Genomic DNA, 21,575 nt, shown 5'->3' on the forward strand with positions numbered 1-21,575 from the left:
ACTTTATCTGTTTGGGTTACGGCGGGTATTTTCTGAAGGTTTAATCTACTTGTGTGATTTCTGTTGAAACATATATTCGGGGGTGAGTGCAGGGCAGACGATTTTAAAGCGGACTCCCCTGGTCATTGAATATTTGACGAATAACTAATTGATTGCCTTTCCTGATTTTGTATATTTCAGTGGAAGACTTTGGTAAATTTCAACAACACCACCTACAGTATTTCTTTTTCCTCAAATCATCAAAGAAAGAAAAGAAAAGAAAAAAAGAGAAGAAAATTGAATGATCCGTGAACTAACTAACTGATGCCATACTGAAAAGAAAAAAAAAAACTGATGCCAGGTCATAATTTCTCAGTCTTTCTTGGTTAGCTACTATTATTACTACTACACCTACGTTCCATCCCTATGCTATAAATACTTTGTCCTATATATTCATCTAACATTCTCCAACTAGCTAACAATATTCACTCACCTCGTGTCTGATTTTACGAGGGGACTTCCCATTTCTTCATCTTAGGTACATTTTTATCAACCACGCTCTCTTTTTATTTCCTTATATATTTATTTTTGGAGGTTCGGATCTACATGTTTTTTTTTTTTTTTTCAAGTTTGGTGTTGAATTCTTCATTCGGGTTTGTGTCTTTTAGTGTGAAAAGTTCTTCAATTGTCGAATCTTGCTCTTGTTTTCGATGTTTCCGAGGTTGTATATATGTATATGGTTATGCTTTTATTTGTTGTTCAGTGACTCTTTTAAATATTGGATCTGTTTTTAACCGCCATTAATAGTTGTTACTAAAAGTCTTTTCTCTTTTGATTTTGTTTACGGATTAAAGATCTGATTATTCTTTTTATATACTGGGAGTGTAATTTGGATCCATATATTCCTACCCCAACTAATTTTAGAGGTATAGTTGATTTTCATTTTGCATTCACCTTCTCATTGTTTGTTTGTTGTCATTTCTTTCCTCATTCATTTAGTATTATTTGTAGAAGTAGTTTCTTTTGCTAGTATTTTACACTTTAGTGTAGTCTTTATGTTTGGTTGAATTCAGGAGGATTTAGCTTCATTTGTGTTTGTTCTCTTTTGGAAGGAAGATTTTCAGAAACTTGTCTAGTAGGTGTTTGGCCATGCAATTTGGAGCTCAAATTTGAAGTTTTGATTCAAAATCAGCGATTGTTTATTACATTTGAACAAACCTTCAACTTCAATTTCAAATCCCAAATTCTACAAAAAGTAGGATTTCAATTCCAAATTTATGATTTCAATTTTTTTTTTTTTAAATTTAAAACTTGACCCTTAAGTTCATATTTTACAAAAAAAGAACCATACTTTTAAATTATGCTAAAAAAGACCCATGTTCGACGGGAAGAGATTGTCCGTATAATGTGAGAGGATTATATTAAAGAATAGCTAGTTACTACTATTGTTGATTATTGGACCAGTGGATCTTTGTAAAACTATGTGTATTTGAGAGTTTGTAATATCATGTAATCGCAAACATTTATTTATAAAAGGAGCATGTAAATATGAGTTATTAATTAGGCACCTTAGGATATTCAGATACCTTTTTTATGAAATATGGTTTGCTCATTGGAAGTTTTGATAGTTTTCACAAGTTGTGAGATTTTCATGTTTATGAGAGATGCAAGTTGCATGTCCAAAGACAGGCCCTTGGACTAACGAATTATTCGTATTTTTGTTCGTTTGTGATCTTATTTGTTTAGGAATGTTGATTTCAGGTGGATAGGGGAAAGGGGCTGCTTGAATAATATACTTCATATACCATTTTGTTTTCGCTAACTAATTCACATACCTTTTATGTATCACTACTTGGATACACATTGCCACTCGAATGACTATATGATGAAATGTTTCACTGTCAGCTCAATAGTTATATATTGATGTATTGTTTTGGTCTTCTGTCTCAAAATTTAATGGCTGCCTGTCATATGCAAGAAATTTATCTGTTCATGGATGGTTTTTGTTTGTGCTGACGTTGTAACTTCGCAGAGATCTCAGTTGACTTGGCAAAATGACTACTGGACAACTTTTTTCCAAAACTACACAAGCTTTGTTCTACAACTACAAGCAACTTCCTATTCAGCGCATGCTTGACTTTGATTTCCTTTGTGGTTCGTACTATGCTTCTGGTTCTCAATTGATTTACCGCAACTATGCAAACAATAATCTTGTAATATTCAACGTGTTGGTTAATGCTAATTTCGTATTTTTCAAAATTTCAGGGAGGGAAACACCATCTGTTGCTGGAATTATTAATCCTGGTTCTGAGGGATTCCAGAAACTTTTCTTTGGTCAGGAGGAAATTGCAATCCCAGTACACTCAAAGTACGTCCTTCTTTTTGTTTTTCAATCATTGATCCTATTCCCAATTTATTTTGAGCTTTTTTATTTGGATCTCTAAAGGGCATTCTTTCGTAGTCTTTCTCAATGTGGTCTTCTTTCTTGTTGGTCCCTTCCAGTATGCTATTTCTCTTTGGTGTGGCTTAAATATATTTAGCTCGGGTTTTCCAATTTTAGCCTTTTTTTTTTAATGATATCATGTGCCAAATATTTAACTTACGTTTAGAAGATGAAAATCGCGGAAATGCGAATGCTGCGGTGGATTTGTGGGCACACTAGGAGGGATAGAATTAGGAATGAAGATATCCGGGACAAGGTGGGAGTGGCATCAGTGGAGGACAAGATGCGGGAAGCGAGGCTGAGATGGTTTGGGCATGTGAAGAGGAGAGACACGAGATCTTTGCCGCAGGTGCGGAGGTGTGAGAGGTTGGCTATGGACGGTTTCGGAGAGGTAAAGGGAGGCGAAGAAGTATTGGAGAGGTGATTAGACGGGATATGGCACGGTTCGAGCTCACCGAGGGACATGACCTTAGATAGGAGGTTGTGGAGGACTCGGATTAGGCTAGAAGGCTAGGTGGCTTATCCTTTCACCATAGTAGTTGTAGTTTTGCTCATTCGTTTATTGCCATTTGATTTACTTTGCATTTGATTGCTTTTATAATTGTTGGGCCGTTGTACTTTGATTATCTTATTTATCTATAGTAGTTAATGCTCCTTTCTTTCCGAACTGTTCTACCATGACTTTCTCGCTTTTGTTATTCCTTGTTTTCATATTGTTTTCGGTATGCTTGGCCCTATCTTACCTTTTGTCTTGTTTTCCTCTCTTGAGCCGAGGGTCTTTCGGAAATGGCCGCCCTACCTTTCAAGGTGGGGGTTAGGTCTGCGTACACTCTACCCTCCCCTTAGGTCTGCGTACACTCTACCCTCCCCAGACCCCACATGGTGGGATTATACTGGGCTTCTTGTTGTTGTTGTTGATCATAATTGAGTCACTTCGAATGAGGTGCAATGTAGGCAGACACGCAAACAAATTTGTTGTTAAGTTTTCTCAGTTTGAATTACTTCAGTTAGTAAGAGATACAGAAAAATGTGTTGTCGCAGTTTCTCAGCTTGAATTACTTGAGTTAGTAAAAGAATGCCTTAATTCTGAAATTTTCTACAACCACAAGATATGTCATATTTCTGGCAGATATATTTGAACTATGTTGTCTTTACATACATTTGTACTACTGGTTTCTATTTGGTGAGCATGGTGTCTTATCACTTTCACTGATTATATTCTACATTATACTCATTCTTCAGCATTGAAGCCGCCTGTGCTGCACATCCCACGGCTGATGTTTTCATAAACTTTGCGTCTTTCAGAAGGTTGGTACTAACCACTGTTCTTTTTGTGCTGTCTGCCTTAAATTGCTTTTTTTCTAGAAGAGAAAATCTGAAGCTGCAAAAGATTTGCTCTTGTGTCTCTGATCTTTACTGTCTTATTCATTTGCAGTGCTGCTGCTTCCTCCATGTTGGCTCTTAAACAGCCAACCATCAAAGTTGCAGCTATTATAGCTGAAGGTGTTCCTGAGTCGGACGCTAAGCAGCTGATTGCTTATGCAAAGGCAAACAATAAGGTAATATTATGTCATATCAATCAGGTTTCTGCCTTTGCGTACATTATTGTTTTGACGGGGCTGGGGGGTTATAAATGATGATGTATAATCAAGTATAGGATATTCTTATGGATAATGCAATGAAGAAATTATCAATTATTTGTCTCGCATTTCATAGTTGCCTTGCCCTGGAAGCAATGAATTCCTCCTTTCTTAAAGAGATCATAGAAAAATGGTAGAATGAGCTCTTAAATAGATCATCAGGTGGAGCATTTAGGGGGTCCAATAACTTCCCTCACTCTACTTTTCTTCCTTTGTTAATTTCCAAATTTTATGGCATTAATATGGTGATCTTTCTCAGGTGGTTATTGGTCCAGCTACTGTTGGAGGAGTTCAAGCTGGTGCTTTTAAGATTGGTGATACTGCTGGAACAATTGATAACATTATTCAGTGCAAACTTTACCGACCTGGATCTGTGGGTTTTGTCTCAAAATCTGTGAGTGATTTTTAGAGCCTCTTTCATCTTGTTGTATAGATATTAGAGAAATCTCTAATCAATTACACCTGCAGCATTTTGCCCCCTCCTACTCTCTACTTTACTATCTCCTAGAGTGCAATTAAGATAAGAAAATACTTGTGAGATACTTTCTATCTATTCTCAACTACTTTCAGAAACATATCTTTACATAACTTTAATGTATGAAACCATTCAAGCATCCCTTTTACCAAACTTTAATGCATGAAACCATGACCTCACTCTAATATACGAAGCTTAATAGTTTTGGAAATAACATTTTCCGGTTTCGAGAATAATAACTTTTCTCTTGATGTACAGGGCGGTATGTCTAATGAATTATACAACACAATTGCTCGTGTGACCGATGGAATTTATGAAGGTTGGATATTCTAAATTCTGAATCCATCTTATTGGAGCAAGTTTATGTTGTTTTAATTGAAAAATGGTGTATGCAGGAATTGCAATCGGGGGAGATGTTTTCCCTGGCTCTACCCTTTCTGATCATGTTTTGCGCTTCAACAATATCCCACAGGTAATTCACTCGTATAGGCTACATTCTCCCTGTAATATCACCAAGTTCATCCTCAGGCCCTCGGTGTTGTTGCTTTAACAAATCCTGATTGTTTGTAGAGCTACTTTTAGCTTTGTGATCATAAAGCTAACATTCTAACCAAGTAGCAAAGTTTATCCCTTTCCACACACACGCACACACTGTGACTTTGTTGCCTTTCTCCCTAATGTTCGCCATTAGTATTTAGATTTAAGGTCAGTTTAATTCCACTGGATTGATATAAGTAGAAGCTCAATGGTGCATAAACAACTGATGTTTTGATGTCTTGATGTATTTCGTGCTTCTCTTACCATTTTTTCAATTACTAGTTCTTCACTTTCTTTTTTAATTGTGGTTTTGATATACTTAGGTTAAAATGGTGGTTGTTCTTGGGGAACTTGGTGGACGAGATGAATATTCCTTGGTTGAAGCCTTGAAGCAGGGAAAAATCAACAAGCCTGTTGTTGCCTGGGTTAGTGGAACTTGCGCTACGCTCTTCAAGTCAGAAGTGCAATTTGGTCATGCGGTGAGCTCTATTTCCCTTTATTTCCACATTCCTAGAAACATGTTGCTAATTATCCCTCGCAAAGGCCGAGAGATGTTTTGATGCAAGAGCTTTTTGCCTCTTCTCTTTCCTTCTTTTTATAAGAGGCTTGACAGGATAGTCTTTGCACATGAAGTCTAACTTTGCATAGGTCCTTGTCAAATAGGGTGCAAAGAGTGGTGGTGAAATGGAGTCTGCACAAGCAAAGAATCAAGCACTCAGGGACGCTGGAGCTGTAGTTCCAACCTCATATGAAGCTTTTGAAGGAGCAATCAAAGAAACTTTTGAAAAGCTAGTGAGTCTCATGATATTCAGCAGATAACGATTGTTTATGCCTTCTACTCTGCTATTAGTTCTGACAGCACTGCATATTTGTTTTGGTAGGTTGAAGCAGGAAAGACTACTCCTGTAAAGGAAATTACACCTCCTCAAATACCTGAGGATCTTAGCACGGCAATCAAGAGTGGGAAAGTTCGGGCCCCAACTCATATTATTTCCACAATATCTGATGATAGAGGTATAGTTGGATTTGTGTATTCTATATTAATGATTAATTGTTTTTTTCTGGTGGCTAATTAAGTGTCGGAAATGAGGCTGATTGTGTCTACAACTTCTATTCACAGGTGAAGAGCCTTGCTATGCTGGCGTACCCATGTCATCCATTGTGGAGCAGGGACTTGGTGTTGGTGATGTAATATCCCTCTTGTGGTTCAAACGTAGCCTACCACGTTATTGCACACGTTTTATTGAGGTAAGGTTCTTATGGTTGCAATTCTATCACTATTTCAATAGGTTATAAACTCTTATTTTTAACCATCAGTTTCTGCCAGTTTCTAAACCTTAATATGATTTGCCCTGGTTGATTTCTTGGCAGATATGTGTCATGTTGTGTGCTGATCATGGTCCTTGTGTTTCTGGTGCACACAATTCTATTGTAACTGCCAGGGCTGGAAAAGATCTGGTTTCCTGCCTTGTTTCTGGTATGTTACAATTTGCAGGTTTCTAGATATGCGTTTATTTTTCAATCAGAACTGGACTAATGTGGCTCTTAATAGGATTGCTGACTATTGGTCCACGATTTGGTGGTGCTATTGACGATGCTGCCCGGTACTTCAAGGATGCTTATGACAAGGTGAGGCTTATGATTTATGAGCATTCCCTAAGCCACTCATGAGGCTAGAAGCAGTTTCCGCTGGTCTCTTTTGTGCCCGCCAGATGAATAGATATTTTCAAATGCTTTGTATTTGCAGGGTCTTTCTCCATATGAGTTCGTGGAAAGTATGAAGAAGAAGGGAATTCGAGTGCCAGGAATTGGCCACAGGTATTATATCTTGTAGCTGCTTGATTATATCTCCTTAAGATATGGAAGCAAAAGATGTACTTGAAAAACTTTTGAACTTGTATGGTTATCATGCTTGTAGACTATATTTGACGTACCGCATCTACTTCTTGTGTGACAGGATTAAGAGAGGTGACAACAGAGATAAGAGAGTGGAACTACTGCAGCGTTATGCTAGAGAAAATTTCCCATCTGTTAAGTACATGGAATATGCTGTTGAGGTTGAAACTTACACACTCTCAAAGGCAAACAACCTAGTCCTCAACGTCGATGGTGCCATTGGATCCCTCTTCTTGGATCTCCTTGCGGGCAGTGGAATGTTCACCAAGCCAGAAATTGATGAAATAGTGGGTATTGGTTACCTCAATGGACTTTTTGTGCTGGCTCGTTCAATTGGGCTTATAGGGTGAGTTGCATGATGCTTAAAACACCATTTTAGATTCACTCTCACATTCTTGTTTATGATAGCTTGATTCGACTTCCTTAATGATTGACCTGTACCTTATGAAATGTCAGGCACACATTTGACCAGAAGAGATTGAAGCAGCCTCTGTACCGTCACCCATGGGAAGATGTCCTCTACACCAAGTGAAGAGAAAAGTTGCCTGCTCCAAATCTACAGTTCTCATTCAAACTATTTGGTTAGCCATTTGTCGAGTGTGAGTGGTTCATTTGTTAGACTAGTGTTTCTACTACTCCGAAGGGCTCCAATGAGCATTTCATTTTGTAACTTCTTAGCGAGATCCCTACGAGGCAATTATCATTTATGATCAGTTTTTAGCTCCACGGCGCAAGTGTTTTTCCCCCCTCTTTTCATGTCATAAAGAAATAAAACATTCTATTGTTGTACCTTTGTTCACCTGATTTCAAATGTCTTTACAAGGAGATTCTTCATTCCGTGTCTATGCACTGTTTGCATAAAAAGAAAATTTAGTAGTTACATGAAAAGGCTTCACAGTCTGGCAACCATAGACTGGCTGATCAGGTTTTGAATAGATTTTGGACAGTAACATGCTAGAACATGTTATATTACTCTGAGCATATACATATTTTATAATTAGTAGTATAAAACTTAAATTTTCTACTATGTAGAAATGAGAGTGGGGTTGGGAACACAGCAAGATCACATTGTACAAAAAGTTATCTCAACTCTACTTAAAAATTAGGCCTTTTTAATGAATTTCTTTGCTTTCTACTGTGAACACGTGTAACGCCACTGTTTTAGCAAGCCACGCGTACTCTTCTTTTCCCAAATGGACCGAGCTGCTTTCTCTTTTTGTACCTTTGCTTCTCTAAATTATACAATTTAATCAACTATTTTTTTTATCCTATGTGAATATATGTCATAGTACTAAATATTTTATTCTCTTCTCATGTATATACATATGCACTTCAATTTTAATTCTCCGACATATTTATTTTCTCCGTGCATTTTTACTTGTTCACTTTTGAATTTTTAAGTTCTTTAAGAATTAATAAATAAAGTACTCTTTAAATAAGTCAGTATTACTTAATGTCGGCTTTTTTTCCTTTTGGATCTGCTTTAGAAATACGTAAATAAAAGATATATTTTATTATCTTACCCCTATTTCTCTCAAATAAATACATTCTGATCAAAATTGATTATTTTCAAGAACATTTATTACTAATTAATTTTATCTTGATTTTGTAAACGAACAAGTAATTTGGACATATATTTTTAGTAATGTGGCCAAGTAATATGGGACGGAGAGGGTAAGATGGGAAAATTTTAATTAATTTTATCTTGGTTCTGTAAATGAACAAGTAATTTGGACATATATTTTTAGTAATGTGGCCAAGTAATGGGACGGAGGGAGTACTTCATTTATTAATTCTTAAAGAACGTGAAAAGTCAAAAGTGAACAAGTAAAAGTACATGGAGGAAATAAATATGTGTCAGAGAATTAAAATTAAAGTGCATACGTGTATACATGAGAAGAGAATAAATATTCAGTACTATGACATATGTCCATGTGGGATAAAAAATAGTTTAGTGATGTGGCCAATTAATACATGAAGTATATATTTTATCATAATATCCATATTTATTGATGTTAAGTCTCAATAGCCTTGAAAAATGGTTTGAAAATGAGTAATTAATATGAAGGGTAAAATTAATAATATGAATAAATTTTTTTTCTCTTGATATGTTAACATGGACAAGTAAAAATGAACGGAGGGAGTGACTTTTATCCCTATTTTCCTTCTTTGTCAATACTTTAAACGCGAAGAGAGGATGAACTATAGCAATGCAAATTTGTACCAAAAGTTATACACATTGTATACTTTAATCAACTATTTTTTATCCCACTTGGACATATATCATAATGCTGAGTATTTATTCTCTTCTCATATATACATATATGCACTTCAATTTTAATTCTCCTACACATATTTATTTCCTCTGTGCATTTTTACTTGTCCACTTTTGACTTTTGACGTTTTTTAAGAAATAATAAATATCTGAAGTCACACATATGGAGAAGAAGAGACTTAGGATTCCAAAGTCCAATGTTGCCATCGACATTGACAAGACCACCAGCAGTGATCCCATGCGAGTCCGGAATCAAAATGCCCAAAAAAAATAAACATTTTGAACCAAAATACCCCAACAAAAAAAAATGTTTTTTTTTACCAAACGACCTTTAGCGCAAGATAATTTTAATGGGCTAAAGCGATAACGAGGACAACTCCGATTAACTTGCTATAGCGCAATAATTCTTTGCGCTATAGTTGTCCCACTTTTTTTTTTGGCCCTTTTGGTTAACCCTTATAATTACACTTTTTAACGTGTTTGATCATAGATTAATCATGCTTCGGGACCCCCGAAACTTCAATATTTTATATAGAACCCTACTTATTTTTGTGCGATTAATAAGGTAGGATCAATACATCAAGGATACACAAAAGTTCGGATGGCCGTTTTAGTGATTGAAAAGTGCTCGAACGCCATTTTCGTTTGAAGGCTTGGTGACATTAGCTTGAAGTTCTTTACGAACACTTAAACTTGTTCATTAATAATTAATCAAAAGTTAGTCAAAATGGCACCATTCATACAAAAAAAAAAAAAAAAACTTAATTAAATTACATCATTCATAACCTTGAGTAGATGAAAATACTTAAACTTGTTCATTAATAAGAAACCCAAACTTTTTAAAATACAATCATCAAAGTAAGAAAAAAAAACTTAACAAACATTCATCAATTAATGCCACCTTGAGTTGATCTTCCGCCACCACCACCGAGATGTGCCACCACCGCTAGAGATTCCACCACGAAAGTTTCCTCCACTCTGAGACTTCCACCGCGAATGTAGTTTGACCACCGTACCGTAAGGACACTTGTGCTTATCATGACCAACATAATTGCAAAATGAGCATTTTCGAGTGTGTCTCCTCGGTGGAACATCCGTTTCATTATTGTCACGATTAAAACTTATTCGACCCCGTGAGCCGTGACTAGTGCCGAGCCGGGCACTTTCGTGCGTACCCATCAACCATAATCGTCCTACTAAAAGCATGAAGCATAGGCGAAGGTAAGTCTCGCCCCAAAGCCGACATATATATACATATACATATACAAATATACATAACGGATGTAGTCTTTAAATTTACGGAAAATGCATAAGAGCACAAACCATACAAAAACAACTATACGAGCTGCCCACGACCTACACGTACATGTCTACGGACCTCACAGAGTCATAATAGAACCATATGACGGGACGGGCCCCGCCGTGCCCCGTGAACAAGCATATATACAAAACGAATTTCAAAAGTCGGCTGTATCGATTCACTCCAAACGACGGAACGATACCTAAGCGACGGATCACCGAAACGCGTTCCCGTACCGCGCGGCATGAAACGCGACTCCCGAAGAAAAGGGGTCGGTGACGGAATATGTGCGAGTATGTAAAAGCATGGAATACGAGGAAACGAGATCATGCGCCAACCGAAATAGGAGTACGGAAAATGAACATGATAGTCGAATGGAATACGTGCATACGTAATACAAATAGTGCATGGAGTACGGAAGACGGATATAATAATCGGAATGCTCAAAATACTTAGCTTTCTCTTGAAGAACATTTCTATCTCGTATGTATATAAAATAGAACATATCATAGTAGCGACGTTAACCGATGTGGGATTCGCCTAAATCAATGTGGGATTCGTTTAAACCAATGTGGGATTTGCCTAAACCGGTGCGGAATGTGCCTCGCCACTAGGTTTGCCCCGTTGGGTTTGCCCCACCAAACTCGAAACCCGACGGATCATATTTCGGAATACATGTATATATCGTATCGTCACGATAAACGAATCATCGTATTATCATATCATGATTAAACGGAACCGCATCATATTACCGTATCATCGAAACACGTTCCTTATATTATCGGATCATCGCATTATCAAATCATCATGTCATCGGATCGGGTCATATACCCCGTGCGGTCCATAATAGGACCGGCGGACGGAACGTGGTCGCCCTCGGTCGCACGCGGGCGCCAACTCATCATACTTTTACGAAGTTTTCGGATCTCCTCCCGTATCTCCGTCACACATCATAAATCGATGAATCATATCATATTTCGGAACTCATCATACTTCGTATCATATCATATCATATTAGGCGCTCATCATACTTCGGAAGCTCATTAATGGATTGTGCGCGCGATAACCTAACCGACACAGGACTCGGCGAAAAAGTAATAATAGTGTGCACGAGCGAATCGTAGGATCTATAGGCAATTCAAAATATCTATAACCATATGCAATGCAAACATTTACAAAAACTTAATAAATTAATCAAAGCAATTCATTACTTACAAATTAATACAATAGTCCGGACGCGTTTCTTACAAATAATGCCACTTAACACATGAAACCGAACCTTAAGGATCATAACTTCATATCGGAATTATATACATAGCAATTCTCATTTCAAACCCGTTACATAAGTAGGTAATCATACTCGGGGGATTCAAACGATAATTACATTAAGTCTTTTTCGGAAAAATCGTTAAGTCTAAGCATAGGAAAGTATCGTGGGCCCACGGACGGGCATCCGCCCCGCCCGAGCCACTTCTATGAAAGTTGGGGGATATTATGCCTTATGGAGTCACCTATGAAGGTTTCGGGGCGATCCGAGCTCGTCTACGAAAGTTACGGGAGTTCGTAGTTACGAAACCCCTTTAAGGACACAATTCTTTTTAGAACATTTAAAACTCATTCATATCAAAACATAAGAACTTTGGATTGTCTACATTAGGAGAATTAACTTTAAGAAGCGAAGAAGAAACGCGTATAAGCTCGGATCTTAAGAGTGGAGTTCCCAGAGGTTCGTATGATATTCACCTTACGTCTAAGACATGCCAAAGAAAGAAAGAAAGCCTTACATACCTTGGCGCTCCTTAGCTAATCCAAACTCGAGCCTCGGCTCTCCAAAGTCTACACGACGTCGATAAATATCAACCATTAGCCACTCTAAGTGTTTGGAAATTCCATCCCAAACTATTTCTTAATTCTACGAGAAAATTGGGCGGCACCTCTCCACCATGTATCTGACAACCACGAGATTTCCACTCGGCCTTAAGTTCTTTAACAACAACACCAACAACTATTTTAATAACATTGACAATCATTAAACGATTATATTTTAAAATTCTTCTCACATATTTCGACAACATGCCAATTATTTTCAATTCAAGTTCATATATTCAAAACCCATCTAAACAACATTCAAGAATACTTTAAGCAACTCGCTCAACAATTCCAACTCTCCAACAAAAGCATCACTCTTACCCAAAACTTCTCCAACCGACAACACAACGTGAACACGTTCCACCTTCCAAATTCATAAACTACACCACCAAACCACACTTTAATAAACATTATTCTCACAATTTCAAGAAACTACATTAAGATCACATTAAGCTTCAAATCAAACTTACGGTTTCTAACTTCAACTTGGATTATTAACCTTCGTTTTACGTCATAGAATTCATAACGACGACAACCAAAATACTAAATGACATTAGTTCATTTCTTGCATACCAAACATCCCCTATTCGGCCACTCCTCAACATACATCATTCTATGAGTTTTCCTTCATTTTCTACACATTACAACAACACATAAATATGTTGAATTCAATTAATTAATCACCCATCTACACATAGTATCACACGGCCACACACCCACACACACACACACTATACCTTGACCTCCACACTTTCATGAATTTCATTCATTTTCATACTTCACAATATACACAAATCACTCATAACATATGAAAAATGAGATTGGGTCATACCTCTTCCATCGATTCTTCAAGTTGACTATAAGTTGCGCCTAAACCAACGCTTGTTCTAACCACTCCAGCGACTCCACCACGTTGTTATGCACCTTCTAAGGAGTAGAATTGCTAGAGAAAATTATTTTTTTTCCTTCACTTGTTCTTGGTCTCTCCCTCGGTTAGCTTGGCCGAATATGCTTGCCCTTTGTTTTCTCCCATCCTTTCTTGAAATTTCTAGAGATGAAAATGATGAGAAATGTGATGAATTAAATCATCCATACTACATATATTAAACTTCCATGTGGCCATGGCCCACACTCATGTGGCCGACCACATGGCATAATTTTTCATGAAATTACAACTTCCAAAAAATTACCTTTTGGCCCCCAAATTTCTTATGAGATGTCTAACTTTCCATAACCCACTTTTTAATCCCAAATTCCATAATATCTCATGCTAATGAAATCATGGGCAACTCCGTGCCTTGAAATAAATCATGGTTAAAATCTCAACTTCGTGTCCCGCACTTTGATCTTGCCCCTAATGGTTTCCACAATTAACTCGAAATGTCCCGACGTACAAAAATGAGGGATATAACAATTATGAATACGCGAGTATGCATTCTTTCTGAATTTACGGATAAATGCTTTATTTGCAACCATTGAAAATGGATCCGGTGGCCAATAACTCTCCTACCAGTGGGTAGAACCTTCCAAAGATACGTTCTTGCATAATTTTCAATTGTGTATTCCTCGGCCGTACGGGGAGACGTTCTTTCGATGCGATAAAACACTTGAAGGCATGAGAACATGGCATGTATATGATTGCCACTTGCCGCATGTGCATGTTCTTGGAATCTCACAAATTGTGTGGACGTTACCTCGCTTTATCTTGGTGCACACTTGTTGTGAGTTCAAATATGCGCTACATAAGCAAATTGTACTCCATCGGTCCATGTTTTACGAGCCTTATATTTGTGGTACTCGAACGGTAACCTTTGGCATCCGTTAAAAAAAATGCTTTGGCCTCTTTTGATCTAATCACGAACCGCTCCACAACCTCGCTTAAATGTCATTCTCACCATTACGGAAGGAGTCCGTGAGTTTGAACAACAAGTGTTGAATGACTCGTAGCCGGATGTTCCATACCCCATCGCATACCTTCATCCCCATTGTAATGTCTATTTGTCTTTATCAATTGCATTCATATCGGGAAGGCTTCCTAACGCCGCCTAATAATGTCCATCGACATCGTTAAACTAGCATTCTCATGCTGTTACTACATCCAATTGCAATTCGATATGCCTTCAAATGCCTTAATAATAATAGGCATAATAATAAAATTGAACATATTGTGCAATAATAATGTCCGTAATAATAATTCCCATAATCAATAACGTGTTGCCTTAAGTAGTCCAAAACATACCCCACGTACTAATGCTCTCATTGCCGCAATTGCAAAGCTAGAGGGAATATAGCTCCATTTGCATCCATTCCAAAAGCTGACTTTATGTCATACTTCCCGTACACATGTGTTCCATCTATTGATATTGATAGTGACAATGAGCAAAACCATCAATGAATGGTTTGAAGGCCCAAAACACAAAATCAAAAATATTGCCGGCACGCCAGGCTTCCGAGCTTCCATTTCAACAACAAGTACATGATTGAAGTGTTGTAGAGCCGCCATGTATCTCGGCGGACGATCTTGAAAGAGCCCCTCCCAATTGCGAAGACTATCTCATTGTACGCCTACGCCCAAGATACGCCTTCCTCCTCTAATAGTTTTGCTATATGCTTTTCATGGACGCGACTCTGTCAATCTTTAATAGGGAACACGAAAAAGTTGAAATATCGACATATATACAACGAGAGCATTATATTAACACCAAAAATAAAATAAACTTAGGCGAAGCGGATACCTTGGGTTTTCTCTAATGTCGCCAACTAATACACGCGCAATCAAATTAGTATCTAGATTGCAATGATTATCTGGGAGGTCACCCATATCACAAGTGTGCTTTGTGTAGAACTTTGAAATAGTCCACATCTTTTCAGCAGTTTCCTTGCCACGGAGCATCCATTCGCAACCTTGATATTTTCGCTTGCACCAATCGCCAAAGTTTTCGTGTGGAATCGTCGTTTAAACTCCCTATCCCCCAGATGCAATAAATCTTAACGACAATAATTTTGCAACAATTTTTTTCGAGTGAAAATCATCACTTTTTCCAATATGAGCCTTTTGTTTTAAAAGATCATCTTTCCACAACTTCGCCGAATATGATCATCATCCCTAGTAAAGACAAAGGCATACGGCGAAAGATGATCGAGATAGATCTCATCGGAATGCTACCGGAATCGGGGTCGACTCTTTGTTGTTGAAATTGACTTTTGCTCGACTTTCTTGCCGTTCAAACGGCCGCCGTGAATTCGGTATCCTCGTGCGCTCGGATTGTTCATCATGTCTTGCAATATATTTGATGTTGAGGATTGGTTCCAACCTCGAATCTCATCGTCACTTTCCTCCGCATTAGGTATTTCTTATCTCCGGATGATGTCACTATATAATTCGGATAATCCGGACCACCCATAGCTTGTGCCTTTGCCTATAATTTGGTGCAACCACCACATTCTCCCTACATAAGAAATTAGGGTGTTTTAACTACTACACATCAAATAACACTTATTGATGTTAAAAAAAATAGACGTACCGATAGTAATCAAGCTTCACCGAAACTTGAGGAAGGACCATCGCTTTGAGTTGTTGGATGAGGTGCGGATGTTCCAACACGATTCATCCATCCCGATTGAGGAGACCGTCCGATATGATCCATATCAGGTATATAACCCCTAAATAATATAATCGACATTATTAGTAGCATTCAAGTGCCACTACACATAATAATAATAATAATAATAATAATAATAATAATAATAATAATAATAATAATAATAATAATAATAATATTGTAAAAAATGAATATTTACCACAGCCCGTCAAATGTCGACTTAAATATCCGGAGGTTTGGCTAGTCAAAAATCAAGCTTTCATAGTACTCATGTCGGGGTAATTGTGTTGATAAGTAGGTTCCGCTGAGTGACTTCGACCTAATTATAGACGGGCTTCACGAGTCTATTTCGGCTTGAGCCCTAGCCATGAATTCAAGTCGATTAATGGGGACCTTCTATATACATTTCAAGGACGATAAGTTATCATTGCCTATAATCATAAGGCACCTTCAAAGAATCACCAAAAGAATCATCATCTTGAATGTACCACTGTCCATAACGAGTTACACCTTCCGGCGTAAATGACATTGGATATTTTCCAATTATATTTAGATCAAAATCACTTCTACTTAACTTGTAGTCTATTATACAAGGCTTGTAGTAGTTTTGAGAATTTTAAGTCAAGTGGAAACTTAACATGGTATTTTGGGAAGAATCATAGCGAGCAAATTATTTTTCTCGAATATAATTTGTCCGTCCCAAATAAAGAAACTCTAATTCTTGGAACATCAATATTTTGAATAATTTAGGAGGAATACAAAATGTAAAAACTAGATGAAACTTCGAATTTTTGCTTTTTTTGCCTTATACGAACTCGGTATTTATAGGATTTGAAGTTTGAATATAGAACCAACGCATGCATGCAATTACAGTGTCTTGCAGTGTTACGTCAAATCAAATTAAGTGCGGAGTGTTGCATAACGCATGAAATAATTGCGTTATGTCAGGTCCCAGCAGAATAGCGCAGTAAATTACTGCGTTATTCTGTCACAACGCAGTAAAATACCCCGTTATGATAGTATAACGCAATAATTTAATGCGTTATCTTGCATAACGCATATTTTCTGCGCTATATCTTACATTGCATATTGTCACGCTCAATCTCGAAACGAGAAAAACGTCATGATTCGAATCAAACTTTATATAACGTAATTTGACGAATAGTTGTTACCAACCACACAACATTCCACACAAAATTGAGTTACTATGTCATTTTTTGACCAATTTAGAGATATTAGTCGTGTTATATCGTTCACTCCAAAAAAACATATTTGAAGCAATCGGTAGGACACGGAACTAGATGATGATGATTTTCATTACTCAAATAACCCTAACGATAGATTCAATCGAGAATACAATAATAAAATGAGAGAGGAGTAGGATTGGCGTGTTAGGATCCTGCAGCCTTTCTTTGAGCACAAGTTAGCGTCTCCTAGGATTCAGGGCTTAAACGCCCGAAAAACGTGCTATGTCAATGCCTCGCGAACTCAAAGCAGTTTAATTTGGCTCTTAATCGTTTTCGTGAAGAGAACAATCGGATACAAATACGTTACCATAGGGTAGAATATAGTATACATGGTAGCACAAGATTTAGATCCAAGTGGGATTCGGACTGTAAACTGTCCGATGAAGATTAATATTTTTCTTACAATAAGGTAAGTAGGTAGGGTCATAAAGACCCTCCCCCCCTCCCCCCCGAGGGTACTTGGGGGGTTTGCAACTATATAAGTAGCCCTTTCTTTTGTTATTAGATTACACCATATTCAATGTCGAGTAGTAAAAACTCAGCTTGGTCTTTACTCCTTCCAAAAAGAACCAAATAGCAGTGATGATGAGAGTTTAAATCATAACAGTTTTTCGAGCGATACCAGTGATTTCAAACTAGATGAGCTAAATCCCCACCTTCTTTTAGAGCTTAATGATGATTTACAAAGGTGTGAAATATTCGGATCCGCGGGAATATTATTGCCATTTACGCGAGAATGGTCACATCGGCTTACGAATCGAACGTCTTGTTCGTGACTTGAAAATCTCAACGCTCCAATCCCAACAAGGTACTCTTAACCATGCCTCAAGTAGGTCCGAAAACTTGCGAGCTTGCCGTGCAAAGTATTAGAAAAGAAAACAACGGAATGCTTGGCAAGACGATGTAGATTTTACATGCTAAAGTTGGAAGAACAAAGCATCATCAACCGGTAGAGCTAAGCGCTGCGAAAAAAAGATGTGTCTTAAGAAACCGCCAATATTTTTCTGAGGACGATATTGAGGACTTGTACTCTGATGATGATTAAGAATGTTGTGATTTTAGTTTTAAGTTTAATTTATGATTATGCTGTTATTTTGAAGAATATTAGTATGTTAAGTATTTTCATCTACTCAAGGTTATGAATGATGCAATTTAATTAAGTTTTTTTTTTTTTTTTTTATGAATGCTGCCATTTTGACTAACTTTTGATTAATTATTAATTAACAAGTTTAAGTATTCGTAAAGAACTTCAAGCTAATGTCACCGAGCCTTCAAACGAAAATGGCGTTCGAGCACTTTTCAACCACTGAAACGGTCGTCCGAACATTTGTGTATCCTTGATGTATTGATCCTACCTTATTAATCGCACAAAAATAAGTAGGATTCTATATAAAATATTGAAGTTTCGGGGTCCCGAAGCATGATTAATCTATGGTCAAAGTACGTTAAAAAGTTTAATGGATGAAGGGTTAACCAAAAGGGCCGAAAAAAAAAGGAGGGACACTATAGCGCAGTAAATTACTGCGCTAAAGGTAGTTTGGAAACATTTTTTTGTTGTTGGGGTATTTTGGTTCAAAATATTTTTTTTGGGGGCATTTTGGTTCCGGACTCGCTAAATTTGCCCCAAAACAACTGATTGAATTCTAGAATGGAGAAGAAAGCATAGGCGCCGCCACAAGTTTACCCCTAAGTAACCTTTAATTTTACAGGTTTGTCCCTGTTCGTACACCAGCTCCCGTTTCTAATATAGTAGAGAAATAATAAATAAAGTATATATTTTATCACAATATCCATATTTATCAGTGTATAGTCTCAATCGCCTTAAAAAATGATTGAAAATGAGTAATTAATGTGAAGGGTAAAATAAGAAAAAGAAAAATTTCTCTCTCCCGATATGTCAACGTGGATAATTAAAAGTGAAGGGAGGGAGTGATTTTTATCCCCGTTTTCCTTCTTTGTCAATACTTTACTAGAATCAAAATATTAATTTTTTCTCATATTCTTGCTAATTTTCTTTTTCACATCGATGAATAACTTTCATTGTCATGACAATGAGAAAAAAGTCCGACTATTTCCATCTCAAACACTTAATTCCATCATATGTTTTTAATTTTTAAACTCCATTTTCTAATTATAACTAAAGTGATGGTACATAAATACATTTTGTATATGTTGCTATATAGAATAACAATTAGAATGTTTTTAATAGTTATTTTCAAAATACAAACCTTAAAGACTAGCTAATTAAAGTGAATAACATGTTCGGCCCGTGATTGCTAGTTCATTCATACAAGGGAAAAGGACATATATGGCCGGTCGGCTATAAATAATCCCACCCTCTAATCCAATTTTTCCCAAACCCAAATTATACTCACTAAACTAATCTCATCCATTAGTCAAAACTTAAATAAGACAATTTTCAAATAAAAACTCAAACACAAAAATGTTTGAGGCGATTTTTATATATAATACGTGTCATTTGTGTATAAAATATGTATCGACTTATACGTAATGTATAGAAACGTATAAAATATGAATCACTAAGGTATGTATCATTTTTGTATATAATATATATCATTTGTGTATATAATGTATATCGGCACGGTGCAATTGTATATGTATAGAATTGAAATAAGTTGTATCGAGTTTGTATATAATATGTATCATTTTTTGTATAGAAAGTATATATATAATTCCGTATCATGTGTATATAATATGTATCACTATTGTATATGAAAAAAAAGTGTATCATACGTATAAAAAATGTATAATAGAAACCGTATCATTGTGATATATAATATATATCACTATTGTATATGTAAAAAAAAAATATCATATCATTATTGCATAATATGTGTATAATTAACGTATAATTTATGTAAAATAAATGTATGATTAATTCCAGCTTGTGTATATAAAATATATAATTTTTGTATATAAAGTGTATATATAATTCCAACATATGTATATATCTTTATGCTGATCTAAGTAAATTGGTAGTGACCCTTGACGTTATTTTTGGGCCGAATAGACTTTTTGGCATTATTTTGGGCCGAGAGGACTCCTGGGGGTAGTAGGCCCAAATATTAGCCAAATGTGGCATTACTTTGGGCCATTGGACACACAGTGTCCTTTTCCCTTCATAAAAAGCGGCAAGCTAACAAGGACTAGGACGAAGTCTCGCCAACATGTTTATGTTTTTTATTTAGTTTCCAAATCTCAGAAGCAGCCTGTTAGCCCATAAAGATAGAGGTAAAATCTGCGTACACTCTATCCTCTTTAAATCTCGTCTATGGGATTACACTAGCTATGTTGATGTTGTTCCAAATCCATGAATTTAGTGAATGTGTTTGTAAGCTCATCTTATTTAATCAAGTTTCTTGGAAAAACACACCCATGTTGGTGTGGTTTCATTGGATCTCAAAATGATTTGGAGGATTGGACAAGAGGGGAATTGGGTGTCAATAATAGTACGAACTTCACGTGGGAGGGGCAATGTGATATGAAAGGGAATACTCATCATTTTGCCCCCACCATAAATCGTCTTCATCTTTTTATCTTCTTCTTTTTATTTTCTTTTTCTTTTCTTTTCTTAGATGCAACGTCAATAAAATTTCTACCACCCAACATATCACGTTTCAGTACAATTACTACTATGTTTCTCCCATACTGATTCGAATTCTTGGAAATAACCCAAACATAATGCTACAAAGTCAGTAGCATTTAATTAAGGACTTTCCGCTGTCCATATTAGGTGTTTTAGCTTTTATGCGAGGACCTCACTTATAGCGAGAGCTTAATTTATTGGGCTGTCCCATAACTTAAAAAGTATTAATTTTTTTAAAAAAATTTATCCCTATTTATTATCAAGTATAACACAAAATTTCTCCACATATTCCTTCCGGTCGAGTCTCTCATCTGTCATTATACCTAAGTAGTTCCATTTTCCGTTCTACGTAAAATTTGCAAAATTTGTCGATGATAATTAGAATAGATTCGTAGAGTAGGCCGACTAATTTATTTTAATGAATTTCACAAGAAATCATATTAAATTGATACTTACTATTTAATTAAGAAGTGATTTTTCAAGGGAGGATACCCCAAGCTAAAAATATCAGGCCTCGTTTGGTTGGAAACAACTTATTCCGGGATAATTAATCTCGGGATAAGTTATCCGGAGATTAGTTATTCCACCCTCAAGGTGGGATAAAAAAACACTCTAATCCAGGGATAACTAATTCTGATTAGTTATTCTGAGTTTTTTCCCCAACCAAACGTGAAATAAAGCGGTACTAATTTTTATTTTAGGATT

The 21,575-nt window shown here is 36.6% G+C and overlaps 1 protein-coding gene across 3 annotated transcripts; it reads left to right on the forward strand.

Annotated features, from left to right (window-relative positions):
* Positions 1-361: 361 nt before the first annotated feature.
* Positions 362-7,795, forward strand: LOC132034442 (ATP-citrate synthase beta chain protein 2). Of its 3 annotated transcripts, none has more exons than XM_059424790.1 (17): positions 362-517; positions 2,012-2,133; positions 2,245-2,347; positions 3,665-3,730; positions 3,858-3,981; positions 4,322-4,456; positions 4,796-4,856; positions 4,933-5,009; positions 5,398-5,553; positions 5,738-5,866; positions 5,956-6,088; positions 6,195-6,322; positions 6,446-6,551; positions 6,627-6,703; positions 6,822-6,892; positions 7,032-7,316; positions 7,427-7,795. In XM_059424790.1, the coding sequence occupies exons 2-17, from the start codon at positions 2,034-2,036 to the stop codon at positions 7,500-7,502; spliced, it is 1,827 nt and encodes a 608-aa protein (XP_059280773.1). In that variant the 5' UTR covers positions 362-517; positions 2,012-2,033; the 3' UTR covers positions 7,503-7,795. The 3 variants fall into 3 exon arrangements, with proteins under 3 accessions (XP_059280773.1, XP_059280775.1, XP_059280774.1); XM_059424792.1 differs by having other exon boundaries at positions 416-517; positions 2,021-2,133; XM_059424791.1 differs by lacking the exon at positions 362-517 and adding an exon at positions 562-700.
* Positions 7,796-21,575: the final 13,780 nt, after the last annotated feature.

Source organism: Lycium ferocissimum, chromosome 10, assembly GCF_029784015.1.
Source record: "Lycium ferocissimum isolate CSIRO_LF1 chromosome 10, AGI_CSIRO_Lferr_CH_V1, whole genome shotgun sequence".
Taxonomy (NCBI): domain Eukaryota; kingdom Viridiplantae; phylum Streptophyta; class Magnoliopsida; order Solanales; family Solanaceae; genus Lycium; species Lycium ferocissimum.